At 42.9% G+C, this 17,824-nt stretch overlaps 1 protein-coding gene across 2 annotated transcripts in view; it reads right to left on the bottom strand.

Annotated features, from left to right (window-relative positions):
- Nucleotides 1–17,824, bottom strand: part of SNTB1 (syntrophin beta 1) — a 236,070-nt gene that overhangs the window by 7,831 nt on the left and 210,415 nt on the right. For both annotated transcript variants that reach the window (XM_042924318.1, XM_042924319.1), the window contains exon 6: nucleotides 4,034–4,230. In XM_042924318.1, the coding sequence (XP_042780252.1) occupies nucleotides 4,034–4,230 (197 nt within the window). The remainder of the gene's footprint in view (nucleotides 1–4,033; nucleotides 4,231–17,824) is intronic.

A 17,824-nucleotide genomic window follows, 5' to 3' on the forward strand; every position in this document is an offset into this window, starting at 1 on the left:
AAGAGGCAGAGTAATGACTGTATGGTCAGGGGGCCTTTAGAGTTTGGGGGAAGACACAGGGGACTCACAGAATGAGGCGGCTTTTAATTGAAGCTCTGCTTAAAACCCATACCCCTCCTTCTGACTTCCCACAGGCATCTTTCAATTTGTAACTAAGAGCTGATATTTCCCAAAGGTGTACTACAGTCTCTAATAGATTTCTGAGTCCTGGGCAGAGCCCCTCAGTAAATCTCATACTCTCAGAAGGTCCGTAGGCCTCTAGCACCCCCACAGTCCTAGGATAACCAAAGACAGTGGCATGGGTGTAGTTATGGCTTCCCATCTTGAATCCTTGTTTTTGACACTCTTTACTTCTATTACCTGCAAAATAGGTGGGCAAATGAGCTTTAAACATGCTTTTCTTCTTCCTTCCTCTATATTTGAACTTTAAAGCTATGCCATCAGATATTCCGAATTAACTGATTGTGGTTACTTTCAATTCTAGTTGACCTCAAATGGTATCCGTGGCCTTCATATAATGGAATTGGTTACCTCAAGATGTTCTCAATCCACACAGGGTAAACCGAACGCATTATCAAGTTAATTGAAGCTCTGATTAAAACATAAGCCCCGTTCCCCTACTCCCTGCAGGCATCTTTCAATTTGTAACTGGGTTGCACGTTTGATCATTTCCGTAATTTCTCCTCTCCCACCACCCGGCTAGCTCCATCCACACAATTCATTGTTTATTTCCTTTGGCTGGTCTACCACCAGCCTCATTATTTTCCTGTCCAAGTAGAGGTCAACTTACTGAGAGAGAAAGATCTTACAAAATCTGTGGAATGCAAACTAAACCAAATCCCTTCGGCCATCTCCAGTCTTTCCTAGAACACTCCTCAATTTATTGCAAGGAGCATGGATCTTTCTGGTATTTACACATATAACTTAAGTTTAGTTTTCAGGTTTTCCAAATCTCAGCTCCAAAACTCTAGTTTTTCTTGCCATACAGATTCAGCATAAAAAAAAAGTTTCAGCGACGCTCCAGAAAGGTTTCCAACAATGATGGAAAATGGTCGGGGCACCAGTCAGTTTCAGGGTAACTGCTAAAAGACACGGATTTTGTTGGTGTTGCTGCAGTGGAAATTCTACAAAACATCTGTTTGTTCACGTTTGCATGAGTAGAGGAAATGTGGAGAAACCGTACTACACATCTGAAAGATGTGTGTCCCACCTTTCAGAATATTCCTGAGTCCCGGGGGAAGCTGCTGCCTAGCGCGGCAGTGCTCCCTAAGGGGTCCAGGGCCCGGCAGCATCAGCACCACCTGCTATTTATTAGGTGCAGATTCTCAGGCCCCATCCCCAAGCTGCTGAATCTGAATCTCTGGGGGTAGAGGTCAGCAATCAGGCTTCTGAGAATAAAACAACAACAAAAACTTTCATTTCTGTTGGTTTTAGTGTGGCTAAAGTTTGGAAATGCTGTACCTAGGATGTCTTGTGGGCAATCCTGTTCCCCTAGAGCAAAGCTGTACAGTAGGACTTTTAGCCATGATGGAAAGATTCTAGATCTGCACTGTCCAACGTGGTAGCCATTAGGCACATGTAGTGACTGAGCCCTGGAAATGTGGCTGGTGTGACTGAGGGAGTAATTTAATTTTAATTCAATAATATTTAAATAGCCACATATGACCAGAAGCCAGCATACGGGACCGCACAGGTCTGGAGAAGTCATTACAAGAGTAATGACTAATAACAACCCTGAGTGAGCACTTACTATGTGTCAAGCACTGTTCTACGCGCTTTACGTGGATTATTTCTCATAATTCTCGACAACAATCCTATGAGGTCGGTGCCGTTATTTTCTTCTTTTTACGGATAATGGAAACAAGCGAGGCAAGTAAGAGTAAGAGATTAGGAAAGAAACGGGACTGGAATTTGAATCCAGGCCTTTCTGACTTAAATCCCACACTGTGGCTACCACCTTATACTGGATGCTCAGAAACACAGAGAAATGAAGGAACAGGCAGGAAAACATGATAGAAAGGGGCGAACAGAGAAGCAGCCTTATGGGACTCAACGTTGGATTTCCTGGGAGACTGTTGTTGAGGATACTAGCCACTCTGTCACACATGCCCTCTTTATGAGTGACCGCAGGACACCTGGAAGAGAGGTTGGTCCTAGATCTCAGAGCTAGAAACAGTCTGCCTTACATCTCAGAATCAGGAACAACAGCATTATGGACACTGTCAACTGTACATTGTGCTGGCTGCTGAAAATCACTGGGCTGGTATGGAATCCACCTTAGCAAATGTACAAGATTTTACAGCACGTACTTTGTTCCTTCATGTGACTTTAGATTCCTATTACTTCCTAGTCTCTAATTTTATCTTTGCCCAGTAAAAAATTAGATTATCTAGATCTGTATATTTATATGTGCATGCATTTCTATCTATCATCTAGCTATCTGTCAATCGTCTATCGGTCACCTATCTATCCATCTGATTTGGAGAGTGGCATGAAAATTATTGATCACAGCAGCCTGTTTTCGGACCAGTGGTATACCAGTGAGATCTATGTCCTTGTAGACAATAGTCAATGAGAAAGAGTCTTTAGAATGGCACAACCTAGTGTTACAGTTTTGTCATTTATGAGTTGTGTGATCTTGGATAAGTTACTTAACCTTTCTTCCTTTTTTTTTTAAAATTTTTTTTATTTTAAAGTTTATTTATTTTTGAGACAGAGAGAGACAGAGCATGAACAGGGGAGGGTCAGAGAGAGAGGGAGACACAGAATCTGAAACAGGCTCCAGGCTCTGAGCTGTCAGCACAGAGCCCGACGCGGGGCTCGAACTCACGGACCACGAGATCATGACCTGAGCTGGAGTCGGACGCTTAACCGACTGAGCCACCCAAGCGCCCCGATTACTTAACCTTTCTTAAGGATTTGCTTCCAGATTTGTAAAATCAGGTTGGCAAGGGAATTGTGTGCATTAGACGAGATGAGGCAACGTATTATGACCCTAGTCATACACACACCCCGGAATCAAACCTAAACAATATTTACACTAATTTTCCTATTCCATTTAATTTTTTAAATGTTGGTCTGGCCTCAATTCATTGATTTCTGGACCCCTAGTAGGGTTGTTTCTCATAGTATGAAAAACACTGAGGGGTGCCTGGGTAGCTCAGTCGGTTAAGCATCCGACTCTTGAGTTTCAGCTCAGATCATGATTTCGCGGTTTGTGAGTTCGAGCCCTGCATCAGACTCTGAGCTGACAGCGAGGAACCTGCTTGGGATGCGCTCTCTCCTCTCTCCCTGCCCCTCCCCCATGCTCACACGCTCTCTTTCTCGCTCTCTCAAAATAAATAAATAAACTTAAAAAAAAAAAAGAAAAAGAAAAACACTGAGAGGCAGTAGATGAAATGCCTGGCACGTTGTGAGCACTCAATAAATAGTACAGTATAGAAGGTTCTTCCTTCTTTATACAAAACCCAGTTTCCCCACTAACCGGCCCTGTCGTAGAGCTCTGCAGGAACATGGCTGCACTCACTGTGTGTTCCTTCCATCCAGCCTCGGCTTCTCCATCCATACCAGGGGCAGGGGTCACTGGTGGTTTCCCCTTTGCTGTTTCACCCCAGCTAGACACGTCTGTTTCCCGCTCTTTTTCACCAACTGGTTCCCCAGTTTTGTAAACAACTCTGTGAGCTACCAACACTAATGTGCAAGAATTGTATTCTGTGATAAGCTACTCAGAGTCAGTCTCTGTTGTTTATAACAAGAATCCTACTAGTTTGGGCCTCCAAAGTACATGCCTCCAGGAAGCCACCCAGGGTTACACAGGTAGGAAAATGACATCTGACTCTCCAAGTTACCAACTTTTCTTGAATGAAGGAGGAGAAAGGCTTGCTTTTCAGTAGGGCATACAGTGCCTTAATTTGGAAGAATTTAAGCTTACTTCTGGAATTCTCCACAGCCAAAAAGGCCAATAGTGGAAACTACTTTGAGGCCAGGGCAGAGGAGAGGGCGTGCCGGTCCTGTGTCAGCCAGCAGTGCTCACCTGTGGTGACCTCGGTGACGAGTTCCGCCGAGTTGTGACATCCCTGTACGATGCTCCGCGTCCAATGGGAGAGGTCCCTGCTGGTCTCGGCCCTGAAGACATGTGTCTCGATCCCCTGCCTGGTGCCCGTTCGCGTAGCAAAGGACAGATCCACGCCAGCCTGGGGCGATCCTTTGCCCGGACCTGAATGGACCAGCCTGTCGAGAAAGAGAGACAAATCTCCATCAAACTGTAAACCACTGTGTTCACCTGACTTGTCATCTGATCAAAGCTTCCACATGGGTGATTTGCTCTCGTTTTTCTGATCTAGGACCAAAGGGTGCGGCTTAACCCCAGTGTCCCCCGTGGTTTTCTGCCTTCTGCTCTGCCAGTCCCTCTCCAGGGCTACGGTGAGATTTAGAAAGTGCCCGGGGAGCCGCATCCGGCTGAATGTGCAGAGGAGTTGAATCGCATGCCTTTAACTCCCACGAGACAAGTTCCACGATACCCACTGGGCCAAAAAGAGAATTGAGAAAGTGAGAGCGAGAACAACTTAAATAGTGTGTATAGTCCTCCCCATTCCATTCCTGGGCATGAGTATGTCCCGGTGTGAGCACGACACTGTGTCCTGGCTTAGCCTCCGTCCCCCTGCATGTCTTGTAGTTTGGCTCATCTGGGTGTACCGAATGCGTTTTTTGAGCACACAGCCTCCAAACACAAGCAAACCACCATGGGACTCCACTGAAGAAGCAGCAGTGGTAACACCTAGGAATAACTGGCAATGCTGGGCTTCCTGGGAAATGGAAAGAACGGCACTTACTGGAAGATTTAAGGGATTTCCAAGAGTGCTTTTTGCCACAGTTTGCACACTGACTTTAAAGCGCACGCTTTAAAGCATAAAATGTGACTCCCATCGTAAATATTTTCTGAAAGGCCAGACGGAAACCGTGAGGAATCACAGTCTCTGAGCCCTACCCCCTGAGCAGGCACTGCCTCCTCCTTTTCACGCCTCCCCTTTAAACCCCTGGATCTCTCCTGCTCCTCGATGTCTGATATCTCAACCTTCTTTGGGAAGAGACACCCGAATCAATCATTTGCAGGATAGCACGAGTATAATTTAGTAAATGTGACTTCTCCCCAGGATATTTGCATTTTCAGTCTTATCTTTTGGTACAGAAAGAAACACTACCATTTGCCAGAGAAATTCCAGGTGTCTATTCACCCAGTGGACGGGAGATGGGAGACTGACTTTTTTAGGCAAGGGGCTTGTTACCCCTAGATTAAAAATTGCACAAAGAAATCCAAAAGCTCATCTCCTCTTGTAAGCTTAGATATTGCAGAGCAAAATTACCGGTGAAATCAAACACAGTACCCTGTTGGATTTCTAGCAACAAGCTTCTTGTAGAACTCTGAAAAGCTTTCTTTTACTCACAAAGCTGGAATTGGTGGCGGGGGTGGTTTGCAACGCCGCCTGGAAGAAAAAGGTTTGTTGACAAGCTTTTTGATCGTAAAATTCTTTGAAGATAGAGAAGATTCCAAGAGATTATGAAGGCTGGCAAGAACGTGGAGGAAAGGGACCCCCTGCGCACTGTTGGTGGGAATGCAAATTGGTGCAGCCACCATGGAAAATAGTATGGAGGTTCCGCAAAAAAACTGAAATTAGAGCTACCATAAGATCCAGCAATTCAATTCTGGGAATATGTCCGAAGGAAGCACACTCAGTATCTCAGAGAGGTATCTGCAACCCCAAGTTTGTTACAGCATATTCACAATAGTTAAGATATAAAAACAACCTAAATGTCCATCGATGGATAAATGGATTTTAAAAATGTGGTATACACACACACACACACAGACACACACACACACAGACACACACACACACACACACACACACACACACACTGGAATATTACTCAGCCTTAAGAAAGAAGGAAACCCTGCCATTTGCAAGAGCATGGGTGAATATGGAGGGCACTATGGCTAAGTAAAATAAGCCAGGCAGAAAAAGACAAATACTGGGTGGTATCATTCATATGTGGAATCTGAAAAAAAGTCAAACTCATAGAAACAGAGTAGAATGATGGTTGCCAGGGCTACAAGGTGGGAGAAACAGGGAGATGTTGGTCAAAGGGTACAAACTTTTAGTCATAAGATGAATGACCCCTGAGGATCTAATGTACACCATGATCACTATACTTAATAATACTGTATTGTATACTTGAAATTTACTAAGAGAATAGACCTTAGGCTATCCCCTCCATACACACACCAAAGTAACTATATTGAGGATATAGATGTATTAATTAACTTGATTGTGGTAATCATCTCACCATATATACATTGTGCACATTAGGCTTTATTTGTCAATTATACCTTAATAGAAAGTAATAATAAAAGAGAAGTTCCATGAATCTCATTGAGAGAAGAATCTGGGACAGTGTGAAGGGAACTGTCTGTTGACATGGGTTTCAAAATCTTGGTGAGGCTAAAGAAAAAAGAAAGCATTTCTCAAAAGCCTAACATGGGTTATAAAGGGATTGAGAGCCAGGTAAAAATTCATTAAGGTACAAATATGGATTTTTGAATTTATTCCATCCTATTTTTAAAAAATGTATTCTTTTGTTCAAAAGTCAAACTGTCAGGGTGCCTGGGTGGCTCAGTTGGTTAAGCGTCTGATTCCTGGTTTTGGCTCAGATCATGATCTCACGGTTGTGAGAGTACTTAAGATTCTCACACCCTTCTCCCTCTGCCACTCTCCTGTTCTTGCACATGCCTGTGCACACATGCTTGTGTGCACATGCACACACACACTTTCTCTTTCTCTTCAAAAGAATAAGTAAGATAAACATTAAAAAAATGTCAAACTAAAAAAAAAGAAAGGTACTTATAAAAAACAAGGATTTATATTGTTTTCTTAGTTGCGTAAATATGTTTTTTATACTTGATGGTGTTTAAGTTTTAGTTACTTGAGGAAATACATCTAGCTTTTCCTTTTTAAAACTCTTAAAAATCTGTATATGTTGGGGGCATCTGGCTGGCTCAGCCAGATCTTAGATCCTGAGTTCGAGCCCCACATGGTATGTAGAGATTCCTTAAATAAATAAAACTTAAAAAAAAATCGGCATTTTTTTTATAGCTGGCCAGCTGCACTGCAAACTGAAGAGAGATAACAAGGTTTGGGGGGCATAAAAGCCTTCATGAGACCCCTATTCTGCCATGTGTTAAATGTTCTAGGAATCCCTACTTCATAAGGTAGTGTTTTAAAGATCAACTGAAATAATCTGTGAAATCCATAAAATAATAATATTCTAATCTGTCCACATCTAGCACAGACCCAGCATACGGTTTGTACTCAGTATTATTTCCATACCCTTATCCCATCCCTTAGTGCCCCTACCCTCATTTCCCTTATTTTAATATAAGCAAGATGAATTTTTCTTTTAGTAGGCTCCACGCTCAATGTGGGACTTGAACTCACAACCTTGAGAGATCAAGAGTCACACGGTCTACCAACTGAGCCAGCCAGGCACCTCTCGGTTTCCTTATTTTAAAAATACAACTCCTGCCTCCCATGCTTGGGATTCTTTATAATAAAGTACAAAAAAAAAAAAAAACCACTTAATTCAGTATTCAGTGATCATCAGAAGCATTCAGTAAACGTTAGTTCCCTTATGCCTTCCCTAGCCGGACATGTTCTCATTTGTTATACCCTAAATTGTCCACTGAAGGGGCATCAGCGCTGTCACAATCAGGGCCAGTGCAAATGTAACACTGAGGCACAAGTGAAGGGAGAAGAAGATGTACCACCCTCACGGAGAATGTCACTTTTTTATGAATTTCCTACCAATATTAATTTTTCTCCAGAGAGACTATAAAATCGGAGCCAATAATAACTGGAAATTTAATTTGTTGGAAAATTTGCACTTGGTAGGTCTGGGTATAGGGAATGAAATTACTAACTGACTCTAACAAGGTATGAGAAAGGCCTGTATCTAGCGGACCAACACTATGCACAGGGCGTCCTTGATGGGGAAACCCAGTGAGTTAAGAGGGAGCACCACTTCTAAATTTGTTATTCGTCTCCTCGCCAAATTTCATTCACTGAAAAGAAAAGGGAAGAGAAGAAATTGATTTTTCCACTGATCAAGTGTGAACTATCTAATATCTATATTAAAGAACAAGTTGATTTGCTATCTGAAAAATAGCAGACATGCTGAATAATGTATTCTTTTGAGTACACCACTATTGGTTAATGAAATGTGCCAAGCTGTAGGTAAACAATCAGATAAAGCAAATTTCTTTTCCGCTACCTCATGTGCACACTGGTAACAAAAACATCTTCCAGATTAAAAACAAGTGAATTGGAGCGCGTGGGTGGCTCAGTCGGTTGAGCATCCGACTTTGGCTCAGGTCATGATCTCGCAGTTCCTGAGTTTGAACCCCGTGTCGGGTTCTGGACTGACAGTTCAGAGCCTGGAGCCTGCTTCAGATTCTGTGTCCCCCTCTCTCTCTGCCCCACCCCTGCTTGTGCTCTGTCTCTCTCTGTCTTTCAAAAATGAATAAACATAAAAAAATTTTTAAATCAAGTGAACTACATCCCAGTATCCACACGATGCATATAGGTACATGTACTCCTCTGCGTAGAGTATTACACAGACCTTGAAAGTTATTTTATAAACACGGATGGCAAATATGGGGAAACGTGTATGTATCTACCAAAAGTCTCTAGATACACAATTCAACCATGTAAGAGAAAAACCTGGAAACAAATCCATTAAAATGCTGAGTCATTTTATGGGTGATTTCATTTCTTCTTACGGTATTTTTTTTTTATCTTGAAATCTCCACTTAGCAACAGATACTATACAATTTAAAGATTCACTTTAGAAGGCTATGAGGCTGGAATGAAGTCAGATCTTTCACTTTAATTTTTAGGACCAGAGCTTGTATTCCACTGAAAAATACATGCATTCTGACTCAGAGCGACAAACATGCTTTGTTTTTTGTTTGTATAACATTAGTGTCAATTCAGTGTTGGAACAGCGGATGAGCTCCTCTCTGTGGCCCTTCATGTCCATATGTCTAGGTTATTCTAAACTGTCCATGCCTCGCTCTTCAGACTTAACACCTGCCACGGAAGAGCCTTTCTCAACATGGAGTTAACTGAGCCGCGTGGGATGGAACCTACACCTGTGGCCTCATTAATCCCTTACACAAACCAACTGGCCTCCGGCAAATGAGACAGGAGAGACCCTGAGACCTGCTAGTTGAAGTTACAGAATCTTTTTTGATTCACGGTGCTCCAAGGGGCCTTAGAGGAGCTTCCTGCTCTGTTCAGGTCTCTTCTCTACTTCCAAATGACCACCAAAAAAGTCACGAAGTTCATTCATTCAATCAATCAATCAAGATTTCGCCATTTGCCAACTGATACATCCTACAAACATTTATGGAATACTTCCCTGTTACGGACTGAACTGTGTCCCCCTAAAATTCCTATGTTGAAGCGCTTGCCCATGTGACTGTATTTGGAAATACAGACTATATAAGGTTAAGTAAGGGCATAAGTGTGGGCCCTTAACCAATAGGATGCTGCCCTTACAGGAAAAGAGATGCCAGAGATCTCCCTCCCTACACACACACACACACACACACAAAGAGCAAGGACCAAGTGTGGACAGAGCAAGAAGGCAGCTGTCTATAAGCCAGGAAGAAAACCCTCACCAGAAACCAACCCTGATGGCATGTGGATCTTGGACTTTTATCCTTCAAAACTATGAGAAAATAAATTTCTGTTGCTTATGTCACCTGCTTTGTAGTATTTTGTTATGGCAGCCATAGCCAACTCATAAATGCACCTACTCTATGCAGACCCAAGGCTAGGCATGGTGTGAGTACAACAGATGTGGCCCAAGGTTGGAGGAGATGAAGTTCACTTCAGGTTCTGCCCCAGTTCTTAGAGGCTCACTCCTCGAATATAAAAGAAAGTCAGAACCAGCCTCTGGCAGATCACAAGTGGAAGAGATGAGCCAGAGTCAAGTGGACAGATGGAGAATTATTCCTCTTCATTGGGGCAATCTGATTATTAAGAAGATCTTCCTTCAGAGGATGAACTGGAACCTCAAGAGAAAGCTGTTCCGTCATAGGAAAGGCAACAGTGGATTCTGGCACAAGAACAAAGAGACCCTACATTTATCAACATAATTGTCATTTCATCCCTACCAAGATATCGGAAATAATAGATTTCCTTGTTCTTAATATCATCCCCAACGAATTGCTTTTTGTGGCCAACAGTAATGAGTGGATGACAACATGTAGAGATGTGGACATGCGCCACTATGCCATCTTGAGAAGTCCGAACAGAGTTGGTTGGTTTACAAATCATGGCATTGCAAAAATGAGACAAGGCCACTGGACAGGGTAGGACCAAGATCCTTTCTCTTACCTCTTTTTTATTATGTGGGCTGCCACAGTGATAGGAGTGGCAGCTACAAGGAAGAGATAGAGAAAAATAGTGCAACGATTACATTTATAAATGTTCTGTGAAATCATTCTCTGCAGGTGAACTTGTATATTTCCAGCTCCAACCAATAAAATAATATTGGATATACACTACTGGATAATGCACTGTCTGATTGTTCACTGAGCATCTCAGAGGGCTCACAAGTACCTCAGATCAGCAGAAGTTAAAGCAATATTGTATAAGGTCCTTAAGATCTTAGGAATCCAATACTTGGGTTCTTTTTTTTTTAAGTTTATTTATTTACTTTGAGGGGGTCAGAGAGAATCCCAAGCAGGCTCTGTGCTGTCAGCATGGAGTCCGACGTGGGGCTCGATCCTATGAACAATGAGACCATGACCTGAGCTGAGATTAAGAGTCAGATGCTTAACCGACTAAGCCACCCAGGTGCCCCCCTTATACCTAGGCTCTAAATTAAGTAACACCAGGACCCACAAGGGCCATGTCCACTGCAAAGGACAGGATGTTTTCACTGGGAGTCAAACCACTATTCAAAAGAAACCTTTAGATGGGCAATCGAGGGTCCATATGAAGGAAGGTTTCCTAACAATGGCAAATACAACACGAGGGGCTATTTTTAGATGTCTATGGTATACAAAGACAAGGACTAGGCAGCTCTGTATCTCCAGGCAAACAGTGTTATTGATGAGTGGCTGAAAGAAAATATAACTTATGAATTCTTTCTTTGCTGCTTTATGAAAATAACGTTTTTGAGATGTGAGCCTAAGTAAGGGGCAGTGGAAGCCAAGAAGGGAGTGGCATTTGGAAGACAGCACCCTGATGCTTCAAATGAACTCAAGTCCTTCCTGGGAAGATTACACACCAACGTACCGGAAGGGCTTAGATGCTTCATAATTGAAACTCTGCAGGGACCTTTGGGAAATCAGGGAGAACAAGTCAGACTGTTCTAAAAAAGTGAACTGGAAAAGTGAAAATTATATCTTGGTTTTCAAAACATGGAATAAAATAGATTCTTTGGCCCTGTTCCCAGGCAAAATTCAGTAATGGATTTTTTAAAAAATGTTTCTTTATTTTGAGAGAGAGAGAATTAGAGCGAGTGAATGGGGGAGGGGAAGAGAGAGGGGCAGAGAGAGAATCCCAAGCAGACTCTGTGCTCTCAGCACACAGTCTGATGCGGGGCTCGATCTCACAATCCATGAGATCAAGAGCCAGACATTCAGCTGACAAAGCCACCCAGGCACCCCAGTAATGGATTTTTAAAAGCAATCTTTCTTTCTTTCTTTCCTTCTTTTTTTGACTTTGGAAAATAGGAAATAGGAGTCCATGAGGGCCTACATGGCTTCCTTACACCAACTGTTTTATGCAGAAACCAGATTAGTAGAAAAGTAATAGATGAAGTAAGTATTCAGAAAAAAAAATGTACTGACAGTTTCCTTTAATATTCATTTGGACTTAAAAGGAATAAGTTTTGGGTACAAAGCTTATCAGCTGGAAGAGTACTTTGTTAAGGGGTCATAGACATCACGAGTCAATTTAATTAGGAATGGAGGCAGAGCTATGGCCTTAGTCCTGTCCTGTTAAACATTGTTATCAGTGACTTGTATGAAGAGGGCATGCACCTCAAGTCAGCAGATGACCCAAAATTGGTAAGAAGACGAAATATAGAATCAAGACGGAAGACTGCTAAGCACTGTAGTTTGAGCCCAAAACAAACAACGACAACGACAAAATTAGAATGGGAGAGACTTGATGTAGAAGCACCACTGGAAATTAGTTGACTCAGAGCTACCAACAGCACTAACGTGAATTTAAACTCAATTAACAGAATGAGAGCAGGTGCTGGCCCTGTGTGGGCCCATGCTGGTCAGACCATGCCTAAAACGCAGCATTTGGGCCTAGGCACCAAGCCCTGTGGACCGTTATTCTGAACAATGTGTATAAATCATAAAGTAAACAGAATTACAAAGGAAAGCAGTGATACCAAAATACAGTTCCATGCAAGACTCCTAATGCTGAAGACAATGATCAAAACAGCAGAGTACCCAAAACTGCTTCAGAAAGAACATCGTTTGGATATATCCTGTCTGGCAAAGAGAAGACATTGTGTGAGGAATGGAGGGAGGGAGGGGCAGGCATAAGTGTCCACGATGTCTGTGGAAGTGCCCAAGCATAGGCTGGACAGGGACTTCCTGAGGACAGTACAGACACTTCTCCCCTTGAGAGTCTATAGTCGGATCAAAGCCATCCCTGAACCTTGGCCCATCCAGGAAGAGCCACATTTGGAGCAGACGATTTGCTTCCGGGGATGCAGGGTGAGGTAGGAGGTCTTCCAGGAAGACTGAGACAGCCTCCATGGCAGCCAGCAGGGGTCCTTGGACACCACTCTGTGGGGTTTGTTGCTCATGTGTTGAAGTTGACAGGTCCAGGGTAAAAATATGTGGGAGGAAACAAACTTGCTGTGGACAGCACAGCAATCTTCTGGAGCTCCAGACCAAACGTGGTATGGTCTCCTTACTGTAGGTGCCCCTCTTCCGGGTCCCTACACAGCATTTACGATTACCATCTCCTCTCCCTTGCTAGATTCAGATGCTCTTCAGGGTACGAGCATCTCTCCTTGATTCTGTGGTGCCTGGCATTCTACCTGACACGTGGGATTCACTACCTGTTGGCTGAACAACTGCATGAATACAAGTTTTCCAAATGTTTAAAAAATGTGAGTTCAATTTTGCAAAGGAAAGCGCACACACACACACACACACACACACACACACACACACACACGCCTGACCTATTCTGAAATGCTATGAAACGTGCGGCAGTGAAAAGGCCCCCTAATGGGCTCTTCACTTGCAGACCACGCTTAGGAACACATTACCATAGCCAGATTCTGGACACTAAGTAGCAAGTAAATGTCAGCTGGACATTAAGATTTTTAAAAGTCATCACGTGCACATTTAGAAAGGTAGGGCTTAAGGAATAGAATGTGTCTGCTAGAGTTTGTCCTATTCTATTTTTTTTTTTTTAAGTTTTTAAATTTATTTTTGAGAGACAGAGCACAAGTGGGGAAGCGGGACAGAGAGAGAAGGAGACCCAGAATCCAAAGCAGGCTCCAGGCTCTGAGCTGTCAGCACAGAGCTTGACGCGGGGCTCAAACCTATTAACCATGAGATCACAACTTGAGCTGAAGTTGGACACTTAACCGACTGAGCCACCCAGACGCCCCAGAGTTTGTCCTATTCTTGCAGTACAGCCTCTTTACATGCCTCCCAAGATTCTTCCCAAGGATATTTTCTGATCTGCAGTCTCAAGGGGGACTCTGAAATAGCTATTATTTATATTTCAATTATTTTACATTTTAAGCTATTTGTGTATCCTTAAAAATATGACCATCTGTCTCTTATCTGTGGCAGGGACTAAACTATAGCAACCAAGGAAATGCTGTCTCTCAAGAGAAGATAACTCTCTTACCCAGTCAGGGAAAAATACCGGCACCCTGGGACAGGCTTTCAAGCTGTAATTCACACCCAATTTCTAAGTTTTATCTGAAACTGTGTGAGAAACCCAAGGACATGCTTTGTTCTCTGGTTACGGAAGTCAAATACACATACCCATGGTTGGAAGCAAACTCCACCAACTCCAGCAAGATGTGACATTTCCTATTATCTGGAAGTATGAATAAGGGAACAAATGAAAGGCCCACATAAACCGAGTGGGCCCGGAGAGTGAAGCCACAGAGATGAGGCGACAGAGGAGAGAGTCAGATAGCCCAAATGGTCTATTTGCCAACCGTGCGACCTCAGCAAGTCTCAAACACTCTCCACGCCTCAGATGCCTCAAATGCAAACTGGGGGTAGCAATATGCCTACCTCATTGTATTGTTGCTAAGGATGAAATGAGTGCTATGAATGCTGTGTGGAACAGCGCCTGGAACAGAATATATAGGAATAGCCGCTATTCTCATTAGGTCAATCAGGGAGGGACTTTTTATCTGATTGTTCCCAACTGTATGTGTACAACCTAAAACAATTCCAGGCACGTGGCAAACACTCAGCAAATATTTGTTGAATGAATAGCTAGAATACAAGGAGGATTATTTTCTAAGAAGTTTGTGATTAATGACTGTTATGAGACACTGTGATTTCTCTCCCACCCTCAGTCTCCCATCATGAAACCATAGCTCATGCTAGATCCAAAGAACTTGGGTTTACATCTGCTAAATGCTCATTTCCAGATTAACTCGATCCTGGCAAAAAGTGATCTTGAAAGGTAACTGGGATGAGATACTCTATGGGATTAGCCTAACATCCATCTCCTGTTTCTTCCTTCAAATCCATCTCTAGCAACTGGTGTTTTTAGCAGTGACTTGTTTAGGGAGTCAGAGTTAACCTTTTCTGGTCTGAGAGTGGAAGGTACCATTTTATCAACGAAGTAAGTCAGTAAGATTTCACATTCATGGCTAGCATGGATCCAGTGTACATAAATTTAAAGATTTATATATAAATGGGTCCCTAACCCAGAAAAAGAAAGGGTGAAATGTTTTTATTTTTATAATGTCTACTTGTTTTTGAAAGAGAGAGAGAATGAGCAGGGAAGGGGCAGAGAGAGAGCGGGACAGAGGATCCAAAGCAGGCGCTGAGCTGACAGCATACGAGCCCGATGCGGGGCTCAAACCCACAACCCACAAACCGTGAGATCATGAGCTGAGCTGAAGTTGGACACTCAACTGACTGAGACACCCAGGCGCCCTAAGGGTGAAATGTTTTTAAATGACTTCACTGCCCAAAGTGGCTCACAAGGTGGACCCCACAAGGCTCCATGTGGCTGTGGGATAAGCCCACTTGCAGGTCAAATTCTTTGTTCAATATTTGGGGGAACCTGGTGGTAGAAATTCCTTCATGTCCAAAGAAGGCCAAGCAAAAGGTGTCTCTACTGAGGTACTAGGCTGCACACAGTTTCTGGATCCTCACATCCCTTTGCATGTCTGGTTTTGAGAAAAACAAAAACAAAAAAACCTGTCTCACAAAGGATGCTTATGCACTAATTTAATTCCGGATATAGGTGTTAGAAAATGCTGTATAAAATGTCCCACACAAAAACATTATTATTAATATCCTTAATTAAAACAAAAACAGTTACAGCACACAGATTCAGCCAAATTAGTAAAATTACATATTAGGTAACTGGGTTGCTAAGCAATATTACATTCTTGCTTAATTGCTGTAATTAGCATCTCCCAGCATATGCCACAATGCAAGCCAAAAAAAAAAAAAAAAAAAAAAAAGAAAGAAAGAAAAAGAAAAACAACTGTTCAGATCCCTTAAATGGTTCTGGTGCACTTGATTACTTCCATCCACTAGTCACCGGAGCCCAGCAGTCAACGGGCTGACTAGGAAAGAAGTGAGGGGAAAAGTCACTAGTAAGCTCCGGACTGTCAGGGCGGAAGGGCTGCTCAGAAACCAGCATGCTGCCCCTCAGCCAAGAAGAGCTCACAACTGCCTCCTTTCTACCTCCTAAACTTTCATCTGAACACGGTGCTGAAAGGTTAGGCAAAGGGGTGCCCGGGTGGCTCAGTCGGTTAAGTGTCCGACTTCATCTCAGGTCATGATCTCGCGGTCCGTGAGTTCGAGCCCCGTGTCGGGCTCTGTGCTGACAGCTCAGAGCCTGGAGCCTGCTTTGGATTCTGTGTCTCCCTCTCTCTGACCCTCCCCCATTCATGCTCTGTCTCTCTCTGTCTCAAAAGTAAATAAACATTAAAAAAAAAATTTTTTTTGAAAGGTTAGGCAAGGTCCCATCTCTCCAAAAGATACTACTGAGGGATACTGACTGTAAGCAAAGACCAAGGTGATATAGGAGAATGAGCAGCAAAAGAGCCAATTTTTGACTTTTAGTGAATCCAGCTGGATTTCCAGAGACCCAGACACATGTTCTCCCTGGTCTCATGACCTCCCACAGCCAGCTGCTAGCAGTAATGTGGAGGGAGGAAAACCGATGCCTGTTCTGTGACTCGTTGCACTGACGCACTATCTCCCTGGGTCTCCACGATGCCCCGGAAAGCGTATCACAAGCTCCACTTTACCAACAAGGAATCCATGGTTCTGTGTGCTAAAGTGGTAGCTGGCCAGGTGAGTGTCCAGAATATGAACCCACATGATTATAAAGTCTATAAGCTTTCCACTATACCACGAAAAGGGGCCAAACTCCAGTGTGTCAACTGTAGATAGAAAGGAAATTAAAGAGAGGGAGGCCAACCATAAGAGACTTTTAAATACAAAGAACAAACTGAGGGTTGATGGGGAGGCACATAGGGGAGAGGAGAAAATGGGTGATGGGCATTGAGAAGGGCACTTATTGGGATGAGCACTGGGTGTCGTATACAAGTGATGACTCACGGGAATACACCCCCAAAACCAAGAGCATACTGTATACACTGTATGTTAGACAAATTGACAATAAATTATATTTAAAAGAGAGAGAGAGAGAGAATAATGAACTCTTCAGGTCACCCACAGATTTAATTCACCCCCACGCACTTGCCATCTCCAGAGATGAACAAGGCTTACAGTCTGATGAATATTCTCACATATGATAGCCTAATGTCTTGGAAAATCTTCCTTTCAAGTTCATAGTCTTTCTTTTTTTTAACGCTTAGCAATCTTAGAACTTTAATTTTGAAATATATTCTTTGAGTTTTCTGGTTATCTCTTCCACATTCCCTTATCCCATCTGTGTTTTAATTAGTTCAACATACATCACAATATGTATACAATAGGTATACTAAAAAGATCTTCAAGAACTTCTCCATGGAAAGTAATGACAATTAAAATCTGTCCTATTTTGCGGGGAAAATAAAACCATGAGTGAATAACCTGAAAAATTAGCTTTTATAACACTTGGCTTTTATCTCTCATATTTTTCTTCCTTCCTTCCTTCCTTCCTTCCTTCCTTCCTTCCTTCCTTCCTTCCTTTTTTTTTATATAATTTCCCAACCATCAGCCCTTGGTACAATGTTGGCCCCTAACAGGAGACTGTGAAACATTTCTTAAACTGAACTGGACATTTTTGCCCCAAGGAAGAAGCCATCAATAGGCCACCTTCCTGCAGTGTTGCACCTGGGTGCCTCAGTCAGTTAAGTGTCCAGCTTTTGATTTGGACTGAGGTCATGATCTCAGGTTGTGAGATCTCAGGTTGTGGAGCTGCTCCTGCTTGGGATTCTCTCTCCCTCTCTGCTTCTTCTCCACTCATTCTTTCTCTCTCTCCAAAAAAAAAAAAAAAAAAAAGGACTAGCTTTCTGGTGTGAGTTGAGGGGTTCCAGTCTCCCCGTCCCATCTCTC

The sequence above is a fragment of the Panthera leo genome, chromosome F2 (assembly GCF_018350215.1).
Source record: "Panthera leo isolate Ple1 chromosome F2, P.leo_Ple1_pat1.1, whole genome shotgun sequence".
Taxonomy (NCBI): Eukaryota; Metazoa; Chordata; class Mammalia; order Carnivora; family Felidae; genus Panthera; species Panthera leo.